The sequence below is a fragment of the Osmerus mordax genome, chromosome 8 (genome assembly GCF_038355195.1).
Source record: "Osmerus mordax isolate fOsmMor3 chromosome 8, fOsmMor3.pri, whole genome shotgun sequence".
In the NCBI taxonomy this organism is placed as follows: Eukaryota; Metazoa; Chordata; class Actinopteri; order Osmeriformes; family Osmeridae; genus Osmerus; species Osmerus mordax.
Window position 1 is genome coordinate 2278498 of NC_090057.1, and position 16458 is coordinate 2294955.

Genomic DNA, 16458 nt, shown 5'->3' on the forward strand with positions numbered 1-16458 from the left:
ACATGCGTTTGTGTTTTGAATACAAAGTGCACAGAATTGGAATAACTTCCTGATTGTTAGCATGGTGCTAGCCAAACGGCTACCACCACCACCGCCATCGTAATACAGCACCGGAGGGAGAGAAGCTCCGCAGCTAATCCCCAGAGAGAGCCTCAGTCTGGCCCCAGGAAGGCTAAGGGCTCCGTGCTAGTGAGCCGTCCACCCAGCCAGCCTCCCACAGCTCTGATGGGGTCCTCAGCTCCCCTGACGTCCTGCTGCAGAGCCATCACTGACACTGAGTCACCCTGGCACAATGGTGCCAGGACGAGCCCCGCCCATTTTGGTTTTGACCGATGGGAGGAGGAGGAGGGAAGGAAGTAGTGGGAGTGTGAGGGAGGGAGTGGGGGAGGAGAGAGGGATAGGGAGGGGGAGGGAGAAGGGAGGAGGCGAAGGGAGTGTAAAGGAGGGGGGGGGAGGGAGGAGGGAGTGTAAAGGAGGGGGGGGGAGGGAGGGAGGGAGGAGCGAGTGTAAAGGAGGGGGGGGAGGGAGTGGGGGAGGGTGGAGGGAGTGTAAAGGAGGGGGGGGAGGGAGTGGGGGAGGGAGGAGGGAGTGTAAAGGAGGGGGGGGAGGGAGGAGGGAGTGTAAAGGAGGGGGGGGAGGGGGGAGGGAGTGGGGGAGGGAGGAAGGAAGGAAGGAAGGAGTGTAAAGGAGGGGGGGAGGGAGGAGGGAGTGTAAAGGAGGGGAGGAGGGAGTGTAAAGGAGGGGGGGGAGGGAGGAGGGAGTGTAAAGGAGGGGGGGGAGGGAGTGGGGGAGGAGAGAGAGAGTGGGCTGGGGTTGTTGTGATCACTGCTCAGCCAGCAGACAGAGATGTGAAGGAACGAGCCACGTCTCCGCGTCCCCCACCAGGGAGGAGGAGAAGGAGGAGGGATGAGGAGGAGGAGGGAGAGTGAGGAGGGTGAGGAGGAGGGATGAGGAGGAGGGAGGTGTGAGGAGGGAGGGAGGATGAGGGAGAGTGAGGAGGGAGGTGTGAGGAGGAGGGATGAGGAGGGAGGTGTGAGGAGGGAGGGAGGAGGAGGAGGAGGGATGAGGAGGAGGAAGGGTTATCGGTGTTCTGACAGCTCACAGTTCATAATCCCAGTCGGAGAGATGCCGTCCAGGCGCCCTGAAGCAGCTTGCACAAATAAACCATAAACAGTCGCGTTAAAAAAACAATAACAACCCCACCAAAAAAACACCAGTTCCTGGAGTTCATGTCTGTCCTCCACGGTCTACATGAGGGGTTTCAGTGCTCCCTAACTGAGAGCTGGGGCAGGCTTGCGGAGGGCTATTCTTATCGTCACCCCAGGAAGCTGCATTACACACCAAGGAGCTTATTGTGGAGGGACTGAGTGGGCGCTGCCCGAGCTTTAATGAAGGGCTTCTGAGCATGCTCAGACAGGTCTCCTGGTGGGCTTGGTGCTGTAAAGACAAGCCTTGAAAACAACATAATCCAGTCCAGACACTCAGGAGTTCCACAGCACTCTTCTTCCTCCCCTGTTTTGGTAAACATTACATTTACATTTAGTCATTCAGCAGACGCTCTTATCCAGAGCGACTTACAGTAAGTACAGGGACATTTCCCAGAGGCAAGTAGGGTGAAGTGCCTTGCCCAAGGACACAACGTCATTTTTGCACGGCCGGGAATCGAACCAGCGACCTTCTGATTACTAGCCCGATTCTCTAACCGCTCAGCCACCTGACTCCCTACGGTAAACGCTCTGGTAGGACCCCAGCCCACGCCCCTGTGTGCAGGCAGGAATGCAGAGTCTTAATGAAGAAATAAACCCTGCTGTTCTTGTCGTCCTCTGAGACTCACCGTGATCAAGGGATGTGCGTTGTGAAGCTTCAGAGTGAGCGGGCTGGGTTACCCTGCAGGCGGTCTCTCTGAGGGCTCCTGTATGAGGGCTCCTGTCTTTGACTGAAACGTGTCGCCTGTTCCTCTGCCATACGAGCGCTGGTGACGCACAGAAAGCTTTCATATGTGCCCTTCCTCCCTCACTGGTGATAAAAGTCTGGAATACCCCCCAGAGCTGTGAGAGGCAGGAGAGCACTAACATGGAGTGGATAGAGGGAGGGAGGAGAGGTGATGAGGGGAGGGTGGGGTGGTGTGTGTGTGTGGAAACTAGGGAGGTGTCGGACGGGAAGTGGTGCAGCTTCTCCAGCAGTGGTATTGTGCACAAGTGTTTCCTCGCCACTGTGCCAGGTGACCTGTTTGACCTCACCGCAGCAGCCAGTCCTGCCCCAACAAGAGCACTCCTCACAGGGACACAGCTGTATCAGTCAACCCCCGGAAGAACCAGCCTGCTTTTCCCCTCTCGCTTTTTCACTCCATTTTTCTCTCACACACTTTCTCTCTTTCATTCTCTCTCTCTCTTTCATTCTCTCTCTCTTTCATTCTCTCTCTCTCTCTCTTTCATTCATTCTCTCTTTCATTCATTCTCTCTCTCTCTCTCTCTCTCTCTCTCTCTCTCTCTCTCTCTCTCTCTCTCTCTCTCTCTCTCTCTCTCTCTCTCTCTCTCTCTCTCTCTCTCTCTCTCTCTCTCTCTCAGCTAGGTAGCTAGCTGAGGACTACATAACCTGACAGTGGGTCATGCATGTGATGGAGGAGTGATGAGCAGGACCAGAGGAGGAGGCTGACAGAGAACGGGCCGGCCTCATGGCTGATGAGGCGAAAACACTTCAAACTGAAGCTCATATCAAAATCAATCAAACGTTCTCTCCTTGTCCTGGGTTCATGTGAAGCTTTGCTGATGGGTTGTGCTGTACACACACACTGATTTACGGCCTTCTCGTTTTCACTCCCAGCTATATGTGGCATGGATGTTTGCAAAGCATCAATGTAAGACTCTGTAATTGTGTGTACCTGTTGATGGTTGACATTGGGGCACTGTGTGTGTGTGTGTGTGTGTGTGTGTCAGGCCTCTGAGCGTTAACCTTCAGTGGCTCTAGCTCTCGCGTGATGCTGCTTGACAGCAGAGGTGCATGCTGGGAGGAAAGTTTGTCCCCAGCAGCCTGGCGCTCAGCATGTATGACCCCCACCACCGATCATTATCCGGCTCCTGTCTGCGCTCCTCCCCAAGGAAGCCCCCCCCCTCCTCTTCCTCCCTCCCTTTTGTCCTCTCCATTCTCCTCGTCTCACACTCTGTTTCCGCTCAACCTCTCCTTTTTACTCTCTCTGAGTGCGCTGGTCATCCACTCCTTCCTCTCTCTCCCTCTCCTCACATTCTCTTGTTCCCTCATGCTCTCTCCCTCCCTCTCTCTCTTTCTCTCTCCCTCTCTCTCGCTCCCTCTCCCTCTCTCTCATGCTCGCTCTCTCTCTCTCTCCATTACTCTGACACTCTCTTACACACACATTGTGTTTCACCTCCCCTCTGCGCCTCCTCTTTCCCCTCTTAATCATCTCCCGTCTCATTATCTCAGCAGCTCTCCTGATCTCTCTGTCTGCTGGTCTATTTCAGTGTTCCTTCTCTTCTACCTGAAGGGCAAACTGCAGCGCAGATCAGGAGAATAACAAACTGCTGTCTGGCTTTTTATCTCCGTCTGAAGAAGGCCTGGTTCAGCCTCGTCCCTCAGCCTGGTGTGAGGCAGGCAGGCAGGCAGTGTGTGTGGTCCACACCAGTGGCCATCGTCCTCCCAACAAGGAACCCCCCCCACACACACACACACACACTCTTCCTAATGACGCCCAGCCCTCTACGTCCTCATCAAATATAAATGTGCCTGGGGCCTCCCTGGGCTGCTGCTGCCTGGTCCTTCCTCATGGCATACCTTCAAGTTAGCACAACTGGCCCATGAATAATTCACCTGTGCTGTGTGGAGGCTGGGGACAGAGCCTCTCCTGAGCTCTCCTGCTCGTCTCTGGTGAAGCAGGACGCAGGTGGAAGCTGAATGGAGCCTTTTAACTCCTGTCTCTTTTACCTGTCGGTGTTAATAAAGGGGATCTTTTACGTCTAGTGACGCTTCAGATCTTTGGCCTCAATTAAAGATGTTAATGAACGTGGCCCGCCTGTTCTACACTCGGTACGAACGGCCTCACCGTTAACTAATTATAGATCCAGCTCTGCTGCTGGTCGTGGTCTGCCCCATAATTGGATTTCCCACCAGGACCATTGATCTCATCATGGTTGAAATCAGGCTGAAGTCTGGAGAGGGAGAGGGGGGGGGGAGAGGGGGGATGGGTGTTCTGTGAACAGTTTCTCTGTCTGATTGTTATCTGTTGTTTCAGGCTGTTGTTACGCGCCTGAGGGGTAGAGAAAGTGAAGGGGAGGAGGAGGAGAGAGGAGAATTAACCGCTAACAGATGCCCACGGCAAGTAGGTGTTTTCTCTTTCGAGAAGGACAGAATAATGAATGAGGAGAGAGAGGAAAGAGAAAGAAAAGAGAGAGATGAGAGGCTGGGAGGGTCTGCAGAGGCTGTGTCTGGTGGTGGGAGGGTCTGCAGTGGGCCCTGGTTGTGGGGACAGAGAGAGGATGCTGGTTGTGGGGACAGAGAGAGGATGCTGGTTGTGGGGACAGAGAGAGGATGCTGGTTGTGGGGACAGAGAGAGGATGCTGGTTGTGGGGACAGAGAGAGGATGCTGGTTGTGGGGACAGGCAGGACACCGGGCCAGGCCTGGCTGTCTGGGCGCAGAGGAGACGACCCTGCTGTCACTGACTCCAGCAGCACAGAGAGAAAACACCGGGTAGAGGGCTCCTGGGGAGGTCCTGAGAAATGGTCACGGTTGTCTATCCTCTGCAGTGTCTCTCTCTCTGTGTGGGGCGGGGGTGAGAGTGGTGTGTCTAGATTATTATTTTTTTTTATCCACAAAGCCATTCATGGCTTTGGTTCACCCCTGAAGTCCAACTCTTTTTCTCAGAAAACGGAAGCAGATTTGACTAAGCAAATCCATCCTGGCTCCGTTTCCACAGATTACCATTTACAAAGGGCCAAGTCCGGCCCTTCAAACAGCGCTTAACGGGGACCAATAGAAATGTTTCCCGCTCCTAAACCATCCAATCAGCTGTCCAGGGCTGCGTGGGAGGAGCCAGATCACAGCACACTGTCGTAGTAGTAGTAGTAGCAGTAGCAGTAGTAGTAGTACAACTGGCAGGGTGGGGGATTAGCGCTTCCATGGACGCCAATTTAGGCCATTCCCAGAGGCCTCTTGGTCCCTGCTCCCCCTGGCCCGCTCCCTGCTCCCCCTACCCGCTCCCTGCTCCCCCTACCCGCTCCCTGCTCCCCCTACCCGCTCCCTGCTCCTCCTGCTCCCCCTACCCGCTCCCTGCTCCCCCTACCCGCTCCCTGCTCCCCCTGCTCCCCCTACCCGCTCCCTGCTCCCCCTGCCCGCTCCCTGCTCCCCTTGCCCGCTCCCTGCTCCCCCTGCCCGCTCCCTGCTCCCCCTGGCCACTCCCTGCTCCCCCTACCCGCTCCCTGCTCCCCCTGCCCGCTCCCTGCTCCCCCTGCCCGCTCCCTGCTCCCCCTACCCGCTCCCTGCTCCCCCTGGCCCCCTGCCCGCTCCCTGCTCCCCCTGGCCCCCTGCCCGCTCCCTGCTCCCCCTGGCCCCCTGCCCGCTCCCTGCTCCCGTCCCGTCACAGTGGATCACGGAGCGGCTGGGTCTCTGCCACTGCAAGCTGTCTGCCACCTGCCGCCGCCAGCCCTTTCACAGGAAGGTCGTGGTTAAGAGTCGACAACGTCATCCGGATGGTTACGCATGTGAGCCTGGACCCAGCGCAGCGCTGGACTCCTCCCTGACCTGCTCAGTTAGCAGGGGAGGCTCCGCGCTAAGCTGCACAGTTTATTTGGAGCGTGTGTGCTGTTGATGAATGGCTTCTGGCTCACACGGTTGCCTGTTGTGAAGTGTTGTGGTTAGTTATGATAGGGGGGGGGGGGGGGCTGTGGGCCGCCTCTCCGGGGAGCCATTGTGTGCCGGCCAGTGTGCTGCTGCCGTGGTGACTGCTGCTGTCGTGGTGACTGCTGCTGTCGTGGAGACTGGTAGAGAAGAGGGCTTCCTTCCTCTTCTCCTGACCGGTCGTTCCTGCTGTGCAGGGGAAGCTCTGAGACACATTCACTCTCCCTGCGTGCATCTTTACAGACGGAACTTCCTGCCTTTCTGGATAAATGAGCCAGCAAAGATCATGCAGGAGTGTGTTGCGTGTGTGTGTGTGTGGGTGGTGTGTGTGTGCAAGAGAGAAATAATACTTTTCAAATGCCACATCTGAGTGCTTTTACAGTGATTTCAGATGAAGGATCAGGCTGTCATGAGAGGAGCTCAGGAATGTTCTGTCTACGTGTTTCAACTGATGTACAACACACACACACGCTCGCGCACACACACACACACACACTCTCACACAGCTGCACACAAACATTATTTTCATGCTTGTTTGTTATAGTAATTAGATGACATGAATTTCTGCCGGGTGAATCCAGCCGTCTAGTGGTGATCCACAGCTGTAACCACGACGACTCCGACAGCCCGACTCCCATCACAGCCAGACTCCCATCACAGCCAGACTCCATCACAGCCAGACTCCCATCACAGCCAGACTCCCATCACAGCCAGACTCCATCACAGCCAGACTCCCATCACAGCCCAGCCAGCAACAAGTTAATTAAACTCCTTCACAATGGTTGGTCTTGTCTGGGGCCATGTGTGCTGTCCATTATCCCTGGAGCGATGAACATGGGGGTCTCTCTAACGGGCACACACACACAGACACACACACAGACACACACACAGACACACACACAGACACACACACAGACACACACACACACACACACACAGAGGCCGGCGCTCGATGGTTGCCTTCGATGTGATCATGGATTAATCGATTAGTAGGAGAGGGAGGGTAGTGGAGGGGAAGGGGGGGGAGTGGAAGGGAAGGGAGGGGAGGGGGAGGGGGGGGGGAGGGGAGGGAGTCATCTGAGGAGAAAGTACACAGAGGAACCTTGAACAGGGACAAAGTTTCTTCTCTGTGTCTTGTGTCACACTGCGTGCTGTCCTGGTCCATGCTTACTGTTGATCCACTGTCAAGTTCATAATCTCTTTTTATCTCTTTTCTTTTTCTCACACTCTTTCTCTCTCTTTCCCTCCCTCTCTCTCCACACCTCCCTCTCTCTCTGTTCCTCTCTCTCTCTCTCTCTCTCTCTCTCTCTCTCTCTATCTCTGTCTCTATCACTGTCTCTCTCTCTCTCTCTCTCTCTCTCTCTCTCTCTCTCTCTCTCTCCTCTAGAATATAGATAATGGGCTGTGTGCAATGCAAGGATAAAGAAGCAACCAAACTGAGGGACGAGCGAGACACCAGCCTCTCGCAGAGTGCAGCGGGCTACCGCTATGGAGCCGACCCCCCCCCGCAGCACTACCCTAGCTTCGGGGTCACCGCCATCCCCAACTACAACAACTTCCACGCCCCCGTGGGCCACGCCCCTGTGGGCCACGCCCCCGTGGGGCCAGGGCGTGACCGTGTTTGGAGGGGTCAGCTCCCTCGTGTCACACAGGGACCCCTGCGCAACCGAGGAGGAACAGGTAGGGGTGTCACTGTGTGAGCGTGTCACCGTGTGAGCCTTCTGGCCGTGCGCCCCGCCCCCAGCAGCCCAGACTTCCCTTCTCCACGGCCCCCCCCCCCCCCCCCCCCCCCCCCCCACCCCCGTCAGGGATGGGACGTCCGGCTGCCGTTCGTTCTGAGCTTTTGTCCGTGTCGTATTGTTTCTGTGGAGAATATTTCCCAGCCAGGATATCCTTTCTGCTGGCGTCCCCCTGCAGAGGAACTCAGGTCCTCTTTACTCAACCAGAACTCGCTGTCAAAGTGGGGATTATTTTCTGTCCTGTAATCCTAATCCTAATCCGTCCAAGGTCGTGGAGTTTTTCTCCTTGTGGAAATTTTTTATACGGTTGGCCCCTACCTCACCTCACCTACCTCACCTCAGCCCACCCCTACCTCACCTAACTCACCCCACCCCTACCTCACCTACCTCACCTCAGCCCACCCCTACCTCACCTAACTCACCCCACCCCTACCTCACCTCACCTACCTCACCTCAGCCCACCCCTACCTCACCTAACTCACCCCACCCCTACCTCACCTACCTCACCTCACCTACCTTACCTCAGCCCACTCCTACCTCACCTAACTCACCTCTGCCCACCCCTACCGAACCTAACTCACCCCACCCCTACCTCAACCTCAGCCCACCCCTACCTCACCTAACTCACCCCTAACCTCACCTCAGCCCACCCCTACCTCACCTCACCTACCTCACCTCAGCCCACCCCTACCTCACCCCACCCCTACATCACCTACCTCACCTCACCCCTACCTCACCCTCACCCCACCCCTACATCACCTACCTCACCTCACCCCTACCTCACCTCACCCCTGCCTCACCTCACCCCACCCCTACATCACCTACCTCACCTCACCCCTACCTCACCTCACCCCCACCCCTACATCACCTACCTCACCTCACCCCTGCCTCACCCCACTCCACCCTTCCAGAGACGCTGCTCTGTGTGTGTCACAGCCTGCAGCTGTGGACAGACATGACCACGAGGCCTGTCCCGCTGTGACGCGCTCCATGGGAAATCATTGCCTTTGTATGGATGCATGCGGTACTTTGACTAGCTAGTCCCATGACAGCCTTGTATAACCCGAATGGTCCAGACATCACAGTCCTCGTATTTAGTCGATAAAGCTTCACAAAGCAGTGCCCGGTTGTTCTGGCTCACTCAGGGGCCTCTGGTGAATGGCGTGGGCGCTTTGGCGGAAGTGATCTGGTGTTCCAGACGAGCTGTGGATGGATTCGAGGTGTGGCTCTAAAAGGCCCCACAGGGATGTGTCTCTCCTTTGCTGCTCTCTCTTCCTCTGTCTCTCTCTCTCTTTCTGTCTCCCTTTTAGAGACATATTTCTTCTTCACTCTCTCTCTGCATTTCTCTCGAGCCTTTTGCTGCATTTCTTTTTTCTCTCTCTCTCACTGTCTCTCCCTCTCACTGTCTGTCTCTCCCCTCCCTCCCTGTCTCTCTCTCCCTCCCTCTCTGTCTGTCTCTCACTGTCTCTCTCTCCCTCACTCTCTGTCTGTATCGCTCCCTCTCTGTCTCTCTCTCTCTCTCCCGCCCTCCCTCTCTGTCTCTCTCTCCCTCACTCTCTGTCTGTCTCTCTCCCTCACTCTCTCTGTCTCTCTCCCTCCCTCTCTGTCTCTGTCTCTCTCTCTCACTGTCTCTCCCTCTCATTGTCTGTCTCTCTCTCCCTCCCTCTCTGTCTGTCTCTCACTGTCTCTCTCTCCCTCACTCTCTGTCTGTATCGCTCCCTCCCTCTCTGTCTCTCTCTCCCTCTCCCTCCCTCCCTCTCTCCCCTCTCCCTCCCTCTCTGTCTGTCTCTCAGTCATGTGAAAGGCAGCAGACTCTTCCTCCTCAGGGCTGGTTTCTCACTCTAAAGCATCCAGGCTCCAGTACATCACGACTAGTGAGCTCTTCACCTACCTTTATTTAAAGGGGGTTATGAGCTAGCTACCTGCTTGGCAAAAGCTGTCCTTTTACAAAGGTTAATTCCCCAACCCATTCACACTGTCGACTGTAAACCGGATGAGTATATATCAAAGTCAGTAAGCCTTATACAAAACTGCCTCCAGAAATACCCTTCCTGGCCACAGAGAGAGAGCTTACGGTGCAATGTCGGTTCAGTTTGAGGCTCCGGTTGATTTGCTGGTGCTAATCGTGGGATTGCTGACTCTGTCGTTCTCTGCCCTGCAGGGGTCACACAGTTTGTGGCACTTTATGACTACGAGGCCAGGACAGAAGACGACCTCAGCTTCAGGAAAGGAGAGAGGTTCCAGATCATCAACAGCACGTAAGTACGACCTGTCTTTGCTTATCTGACAGGCCTCAATGAGAGGAATTCAGTTCTTTCTGTTATATAATCTCTGGCTTCCTGGTAGACATATTTCAGGGGTGGGGATGGAGGAGGTGGTGAAAACCAAAGCAGCAGTAGTCCTCTGAAAGCAGGAACTTGACCACAGTTTAATCTTTCATTTAAGATGGGTGGAGCAGGGGCACACCTCACCAGCAGCGAGTAGGAATGTTTTTTTCTGTTGTTCTTCAGTCTGTCTTGACGACTTCCCTTTGAACTAGGACAGGAAGTTCAACCACCCTGTTTCCTGTGCCTACTGTCATGTTGGATAGTGTTACCCTCAGTCAGCAAAACAGTTTCAAAGCCTCGGTTTCTGTATGTGTGTGTGCGTGCGTAGGTGTGTGCCTGCTTGCGGGTGGGAAGGGGGAGCGATTCTATCAGTTTTCCAGCCACGCTACTTTCAAAGATCACGGATGCCCTTTTTTTCGGTGCGAGACAGCACAGTGTGCGGGCCTGATTCATGTTGGAGTGTATTTCTACGAGGCGTCTCTGTTGGAGTTTGGCTTCCCCTGCTGCTGTGTGCTGGTGATGATGCTCTGACGGGGTGGATCTCCCGCCCTCGGCCCGGCCCCAGGCCCCGCCTCCCCCCCACCCTCCCTCCCCCGGCTCAGCTCCCTGACATCCTGTACTGCCTCGTGGACGTGCTGCTGCTCCTAACTCACCCCACTCACCCCACCCCTACCTCACCTCACCTACCTCACCTCAGCCCACCCCTGCTCCTCTCCTCATCACCCCCTGGTCCGCTCTCTGGTGCTGGTCAGCGCTGCGCCAGCTCACATAGAGGACAGCACCGTCATGACCCCTCCTCCCTCCCACCCCCCGCCTCCTCCTCCTCCCTCCCACCCCTGCCCTCCCCTTGGCGGGGGCCAGGCAGAGCAGCAGCCGGGCCCCTCCTGCCCACGCTTGTCTGGCTGCCTGTCTGCCTGCTCCAGCCTCCCTGGATCTGGGCTCCACCAGGCCCCCTGCTGGGGAGATGAGGAGTTCCAGTCGGGCAGGCCAGACCCCAGACCCTGATCCTCCTCCCCGGCCAGCCCCCTGCTCCTCCTCCCCGGCCAGACCCCAGCCCCCAGACCCTCCTCCCCAGCCAGGCTCCAGCCCCCTGCTCCTCCTCCCTGGCCAGGCTGCTGCTGGCTGGCAGACGGTACCTGGCAGATGCTTGTTTAGTCGAGGCTCCTGGGAGGGACGTGGCTCAGACAGACAGACAGACGCACAGACAGACAGACACACAGACAGACACACAGACAGACACACAGACAGACACACAGACAGACACACAGACAGACACACACACACAGACAGACACACAGACAGACACACAGACAGACACACACACACAGACAGACAGACAGACACACACACAGACAGACACACACACTCAGACAGACACACACACTCAGACAGACAGACACAGACAGACAGACAGACAGACAGACAGACAGACAGACAGACAGACACACAGTCACACAGACAGACACACACACACAGACAGACACAGACAGACAGACAGACACATAGACTCACAGACACACAGAATGCTCTGGTGTTTAGTGTTGTGATGGTGTTTTTCCAGGAAAGGCTGGTGAATGCGCTCTGTGTCACAGGCAGCAATCCAGAACTGTGTTTACATTGGTTTGTGGATTCAGCTTTTTATAACTTAGTCCAAGTGTGTTATTGTAAAACATAATGGAACATAATCAGGAAATACCTCGGAATGTAAATGCATGGTTTGAGCTGTTTGTAAATAATGAATAGTTTTTTGCGTGCATCACCCGCCAAGCTAAGAATAGTAATCTGCCTAAGTAGTAAAAACTTGACACAATCCTCTCCTCAATTATCCTCTCATCTGTATTCACCACAGGGAGAGAGGGTTTGAATACTTTTACATACATTGTGTGACTTTGTTTACTTGTTCTGTTGTGGCAGAGTTGGTTTTAGGGGGTTTGTTGAAGACAACAGTGATGGAACAACCCACCCTCTCATCTCTCTCTCCTCTCTCTCTCTCTCTCTCTCTCTCTCTCTCTCTCTCTCTCTCTCTCCCCTCTCATCTCTCTCTCTCTCTTATCCCTCTTTTTCCTTTGCCCAGTCTCTCCACTCTCCCCCCCCCCCCCCCACGCAGAGAGCAGGGCTGCATCCCTCCCCCCTCCCCAGTGCCATCAGCGTGCACACTGGGCCCTGCTCCAGAGGGAACCTCCATTCTCCTCCCAGAACAAAGAGAACCATCTCTCTTTCTGCTGTAATGTAGTCCCCAGGCGCCCCCATCAGCATCATATTCAGCCCGGATAAAAGCCCTCCACTCGCTCGCCCCCCTGCCTCTCCCCACCCCACCCTTCCCCTCCCTCCCCCGTCCCTCTCCATGCACGTTCTCCATCTAGGCCACTGAGGTTTACACACCCTCCCTCCCCTCCCTCTCTCCCCTTTCTCCCTCCCTCCCTCTCTCCCTTTCTCCCTCCCTCCCTCTCTCTCCCTCTCTTCCTCCCTCGTGTTGGATGTGTTGTAAATCGTTCCGGGTGGTGCTGCGTGTTGGGGAGACAGTGTCTGGGGTGGAAGGCAGTCTGGGGGAGGTGTGTGTGTGTGTGTGTGTCCATGTGCCTTAGTAATCACATATGGTGGAGCCCTTCGACTCACTGCCCCTCGAGGCACCATGTATTGATGTGTGTTTGACAGTGTAGGAGGGGGAGGGGGAGGGTGACAGGGAGCAGGAATGCAAAAGGGAGCGGGTGCTTTGGAGAGTATGTGTGTGTGCCTGCAAGGAGGAAGTACTGTGTGAGTTTATAATGTATAAAAATATGAAACATAAATATTGTGCATGAAAAACAGATTAAAGATTTTACACTGTTTACACATCTTATTGTGTCAGAGGAGAGATGTACTGATGAGAGAGAGGGAGAGGGAGAGGGAGAGGGAGAGGGGGAGGGAGGGAGGGAGAGAGAGAGAGAGAGGGGGAGAGGGAGAGGGAGAGGGAGAGGGGAGAGGGAGGGAGAGGGAGGGAGAGAGAGAGAGAGAGAGAGAGAGAGAGAGAGAGAGAGAGAGAGAGAGAGAGAGAGAGAGAGAGAGAGAGACAGTAATGGCTGTGTAAGCATGCGGGGTAAGAGGTTATACAGTACGTGCACATGTGTCAAGCTGAAATATTGTTTATTAATGCCATGCCCATGTTCCCAACCTCCTTTTCCTTTTCCCCTGCTCCTCGTTTCCCTCCCTCTATCTCCACCCCTCCCTCTCTCTCTCCACTCCTCCCTCCCTCTCTCTCTCCACTTCTCCCTCTCTCTCCCTCTCTCTCTCTCTCCCTCTCTCTCCCTCTCTCTCTCTCCCTCTCTCTCTCTCTCTCTCTCCACAGTGAGGGGGACTGGTGGGACGCCCGCTCTCTCACCACTGGTGGAAACGGCTACATTCCCAGTAATTATGTGGCTCCCGTGGACTCCATCCAGGCAGAGGAGTAAGCTGTGTGTGTGTGTGTGTGTGTCCTACAGAACACATTCTAACAGAATGAGCAGAACATCAAACAGCAGGCCACGGTGACCTGTCACTCCCCTTCTCTCAGTCTCTCTCGAGCACCCCTCTCTCAGTCAGACGCGGCACAAAGAGATCTTTCGCTTTAGACCAGCACCATCTTTGTTCTGAGTCCATCTTTGTGTGGCTCTTCCAGGAACATCATAAGAGGAACGACACATGATTCATGTTTCTAGGCGGTAGTTTCATCAGCCCTTTCAGATCTTGTAAAACACCATCACCAGGAAGGATGTTGGCTTTTCTTATATCTTACATTTCCCGGTGAACACGTGAGGGCCTCTCTGTGTCTAGACCCTGACACTCTAGACTCCTCCCCTACACCCGCCCCCCTGGCCCCCTCGCCCAATCAGACTCTGATGAACAACTATGCAGTCAGTCTATTGGTGCAGTGCAGACAGCCCCAGTGTAGAAAGCTGGGAGGGATGTGAAAGGGTTTAGAGAGGCGTTCTAGTCTGTGAGAGAAGGTGACATTTTATCCTTCTGTCTCATGGGGGTCAGGTGGCTGAGCGGGAATTGGGCTAGTAATCTGAAGGTTGCCAGTTCGATTCTCGGCCGTGCCAAATGACGTTGTGTCCTTGGGCAAGGCACTTCACCCTACTTGCCTCGGGGGGGAATGTCCCTGTACTTACTGTAAGTCGCTCTGGATAAGAGCGTCTGCTAAATGACGAAATGGAAATGGAATTAGCCCTACTGGTTCTCTGTGTGTCTGTCTGACTGTCTTCTCACTCTACAGTCAGGGAAACTCCACGGCTAAATCGAGCTTTATCAGAGTGGAAGTTTTCAGATGAAACCTCTCCCTCCCTCCCTCCCTCCCTCCCTCCCTCCCTCCCTCCCTCCCTCCCTCCCTCCCTCCCTCCCTCTCTCTCTCTCTCTCTCTCTCCCTCCCTCTCTCCCTCTCTCCCTCCCTCCCTCCCTCTCTCCCTCCCTCCCTCCCTCCCTCCCTCCCTCTCTCTCTCTCTCTCCCTCCCTCTCTCCCTCTCTCCCTCCCTCCCTCCCTCTCTCCCTCTCTCCCTCTCTCCCTCCCTCCCTCCCTCCTGACTTCCTTGTTCTAGCTGGTACTTTGGTAAACTTGGCCGGAAGGATGCAGAGAGGCAGCTCTTGTCCACAGGCAATCCCAGAGGCACTTACCTCATCCGGGAGAGTGAAACCACAAAGGGTAACAAACCATACACACACACACACACAAATGTCTGAAATAATATACCATATCACATGCAGTAATGCTGACCACTAAAGTTAAAAACAAAAACAGCTAGTCGTCTTCAGCCTACTACTGCTTCTGCTTGTGCTGTCGAACCCTCCCATAGACCCACGGTGTTAGAAAGGATGAGGTCCTGTAGGTCACTGAGTCCTCTGTCGTCCAGGTGCCTTCTCCCTGTCCATCCGGGACTGGGACGACGTGAAGGGCGACCACGTCAAGCATTACAAGATCCGCAAGCTGGACAGTGGCGGCTACTACATCACCACCAGGGCTCAGTTTGAGACCCTGCAGCAGCTGGTCCTCCACTACTCAGGTACACAGCCACGCCCCCACGCTCCCTACTCAGGTACACAGCCACGCCCCCACGCTCCCTACTCAGGTACACAGCCGCGCCCCCACGCTCCCTACTCAGGTACACAGCTACGCCCCCATGCTCCCTACTAAGGTACACAGCCACGCCCCCACGCTCCCTACTCAGGTACACAGCCACGCCCCCACGCTCCCTACTCAGGTACACAGCCACGCCCCCACGCACGCTTCCTACTCAGGTACACAGCCACGCCCCCACGCTCCCTACTCAGGTACACAGCCACGCCCCCACGCACGCTCCCTACTCGGGTACACAGCCATGCCCCCACGCTCCCTACTCAGGTACACAGCCACGCCCCCACGCACGCTCCCTACTCGGGTACACAGCCACGCCCCCACGCTCCCTACTCAGGTACACAGCCACGCCCCCACGCACGCTCCCTACTCGGGTACACAGCCACGCCCCCACGCTCCCTACTCAGGTACACAGCCACGCCCCCACGCGACGCTTCCTACTCAGGTACACAGCCACGCCCCCACGCTCCCTACTCAGGTACACAGCCACGCCCCCACGCACGCTTCCTACTCAGGTACACAGCCACGCCCCCACGCTCCCTACTCAGGTACACAGCCACGCCCCCACGCTCCCTACTCAGGTACACAGCCACGCCCCCACGCACGCTCCCTACTCGGGTACACAGCCACGCCCCCACGCTCCCTACTCGGGTACACAGCCACGCCCCCACGCTCCCTACTAAGGTACACAGCCACGCCCCCACGCTCCCTACTCAGGTACACAGCCACGCCCCCACGCACGCTCCCTACTCAGGTACACAGCCACGCCCCCACGCTCCCTACTCGGGTACACAGCCACGCCCCCACGCTCCCTACTAAGGTACACAGCCACGCCCCCACGCTCCCTACTCAGGTACACAGCCACGCCCCCACGCACGCTCCCTACTCGGGTACACAGCCACGCCCCCACGCTCCCTACTCGGGTACACAGCCACGCCCCCACGCTCCCTACTAAGGTACACAGCCACGCCCCCACGCTCCCTACTAAGGTACACAGCCACGCCCCCACGCTCCCTACTCGGGTACACAGCCACGCCCCCACGCTCCCTACTCGGGTACACAGCCACGCCCCCACGCTCCCTACTCGGGTACACAGCCACGCCCCCACGCTCCCTACTCGGGTACACAGCCACGCCCCGAGCTCACGCACGCGTCCTTCATCCTGGAAGGACGCGTGGGGGCGTGTGCTTTAAGATATGTATTGCTCTGTCTCTCTCTTTCTTAGTTTATCCCCCAAAAAATCTAACACTCTTTCTTTCTCACTCTTTTTTATGCTTTCAGATTTTTTCCATGTTCTCAACCTGTCTATTTTTCTCTGCCTTTCTCTATGTTATTTATGCCTCTCCCCAACTCTCTCTCTCTCTCTCTCTCTCTCTCTCCCCAACACTCTCTCTCCCCAACATGCTCTCTCTCTCTCTGTGTGAAAAGGATGGTATTTTTCTTGACATGCTCCAGTTAACATAT

The 16458-nt window shown here is 55.8% G+C and overlaps 1 protein-coding gene across 5 annotated transcripts in view; it reads left to right on the plus strand.

The window, feature by feature from the left end:
* Positions 1-16458, plus strand: part of fynb (FYN proto-oncogene, Src family tyrosine kinase b) — a 42983-nt gene that overhangs the window by 19406 nt on the left and 7119 nt on the right. For all 5 annotated transcript variants that reach the window (XM_067241294.1, XM_067241297.1, XM_067241298.1 and 2 more), the window contains 5 exons: positions 7233-7525; positions 9746-9842; positions 13237-13335; positions 14462-14565; positions 14774-14923. In XM_067241294.1, the coding sequence (XP_067097395.1) occupies positions 7243-7525; positions 9746-9842; positions 13237-13335; positions 14462-14565; positions 14774-14923 (733 nt within the window). In that variant the 5' untranslated portion in view covers positions 7233-7242. The remainder of the gene's footprint in view (positions 1-7232; positions 7526-9745; positions 9843-13236; positions 13336-14461; positions 14566-14773; positions 14924-16458) is intronic.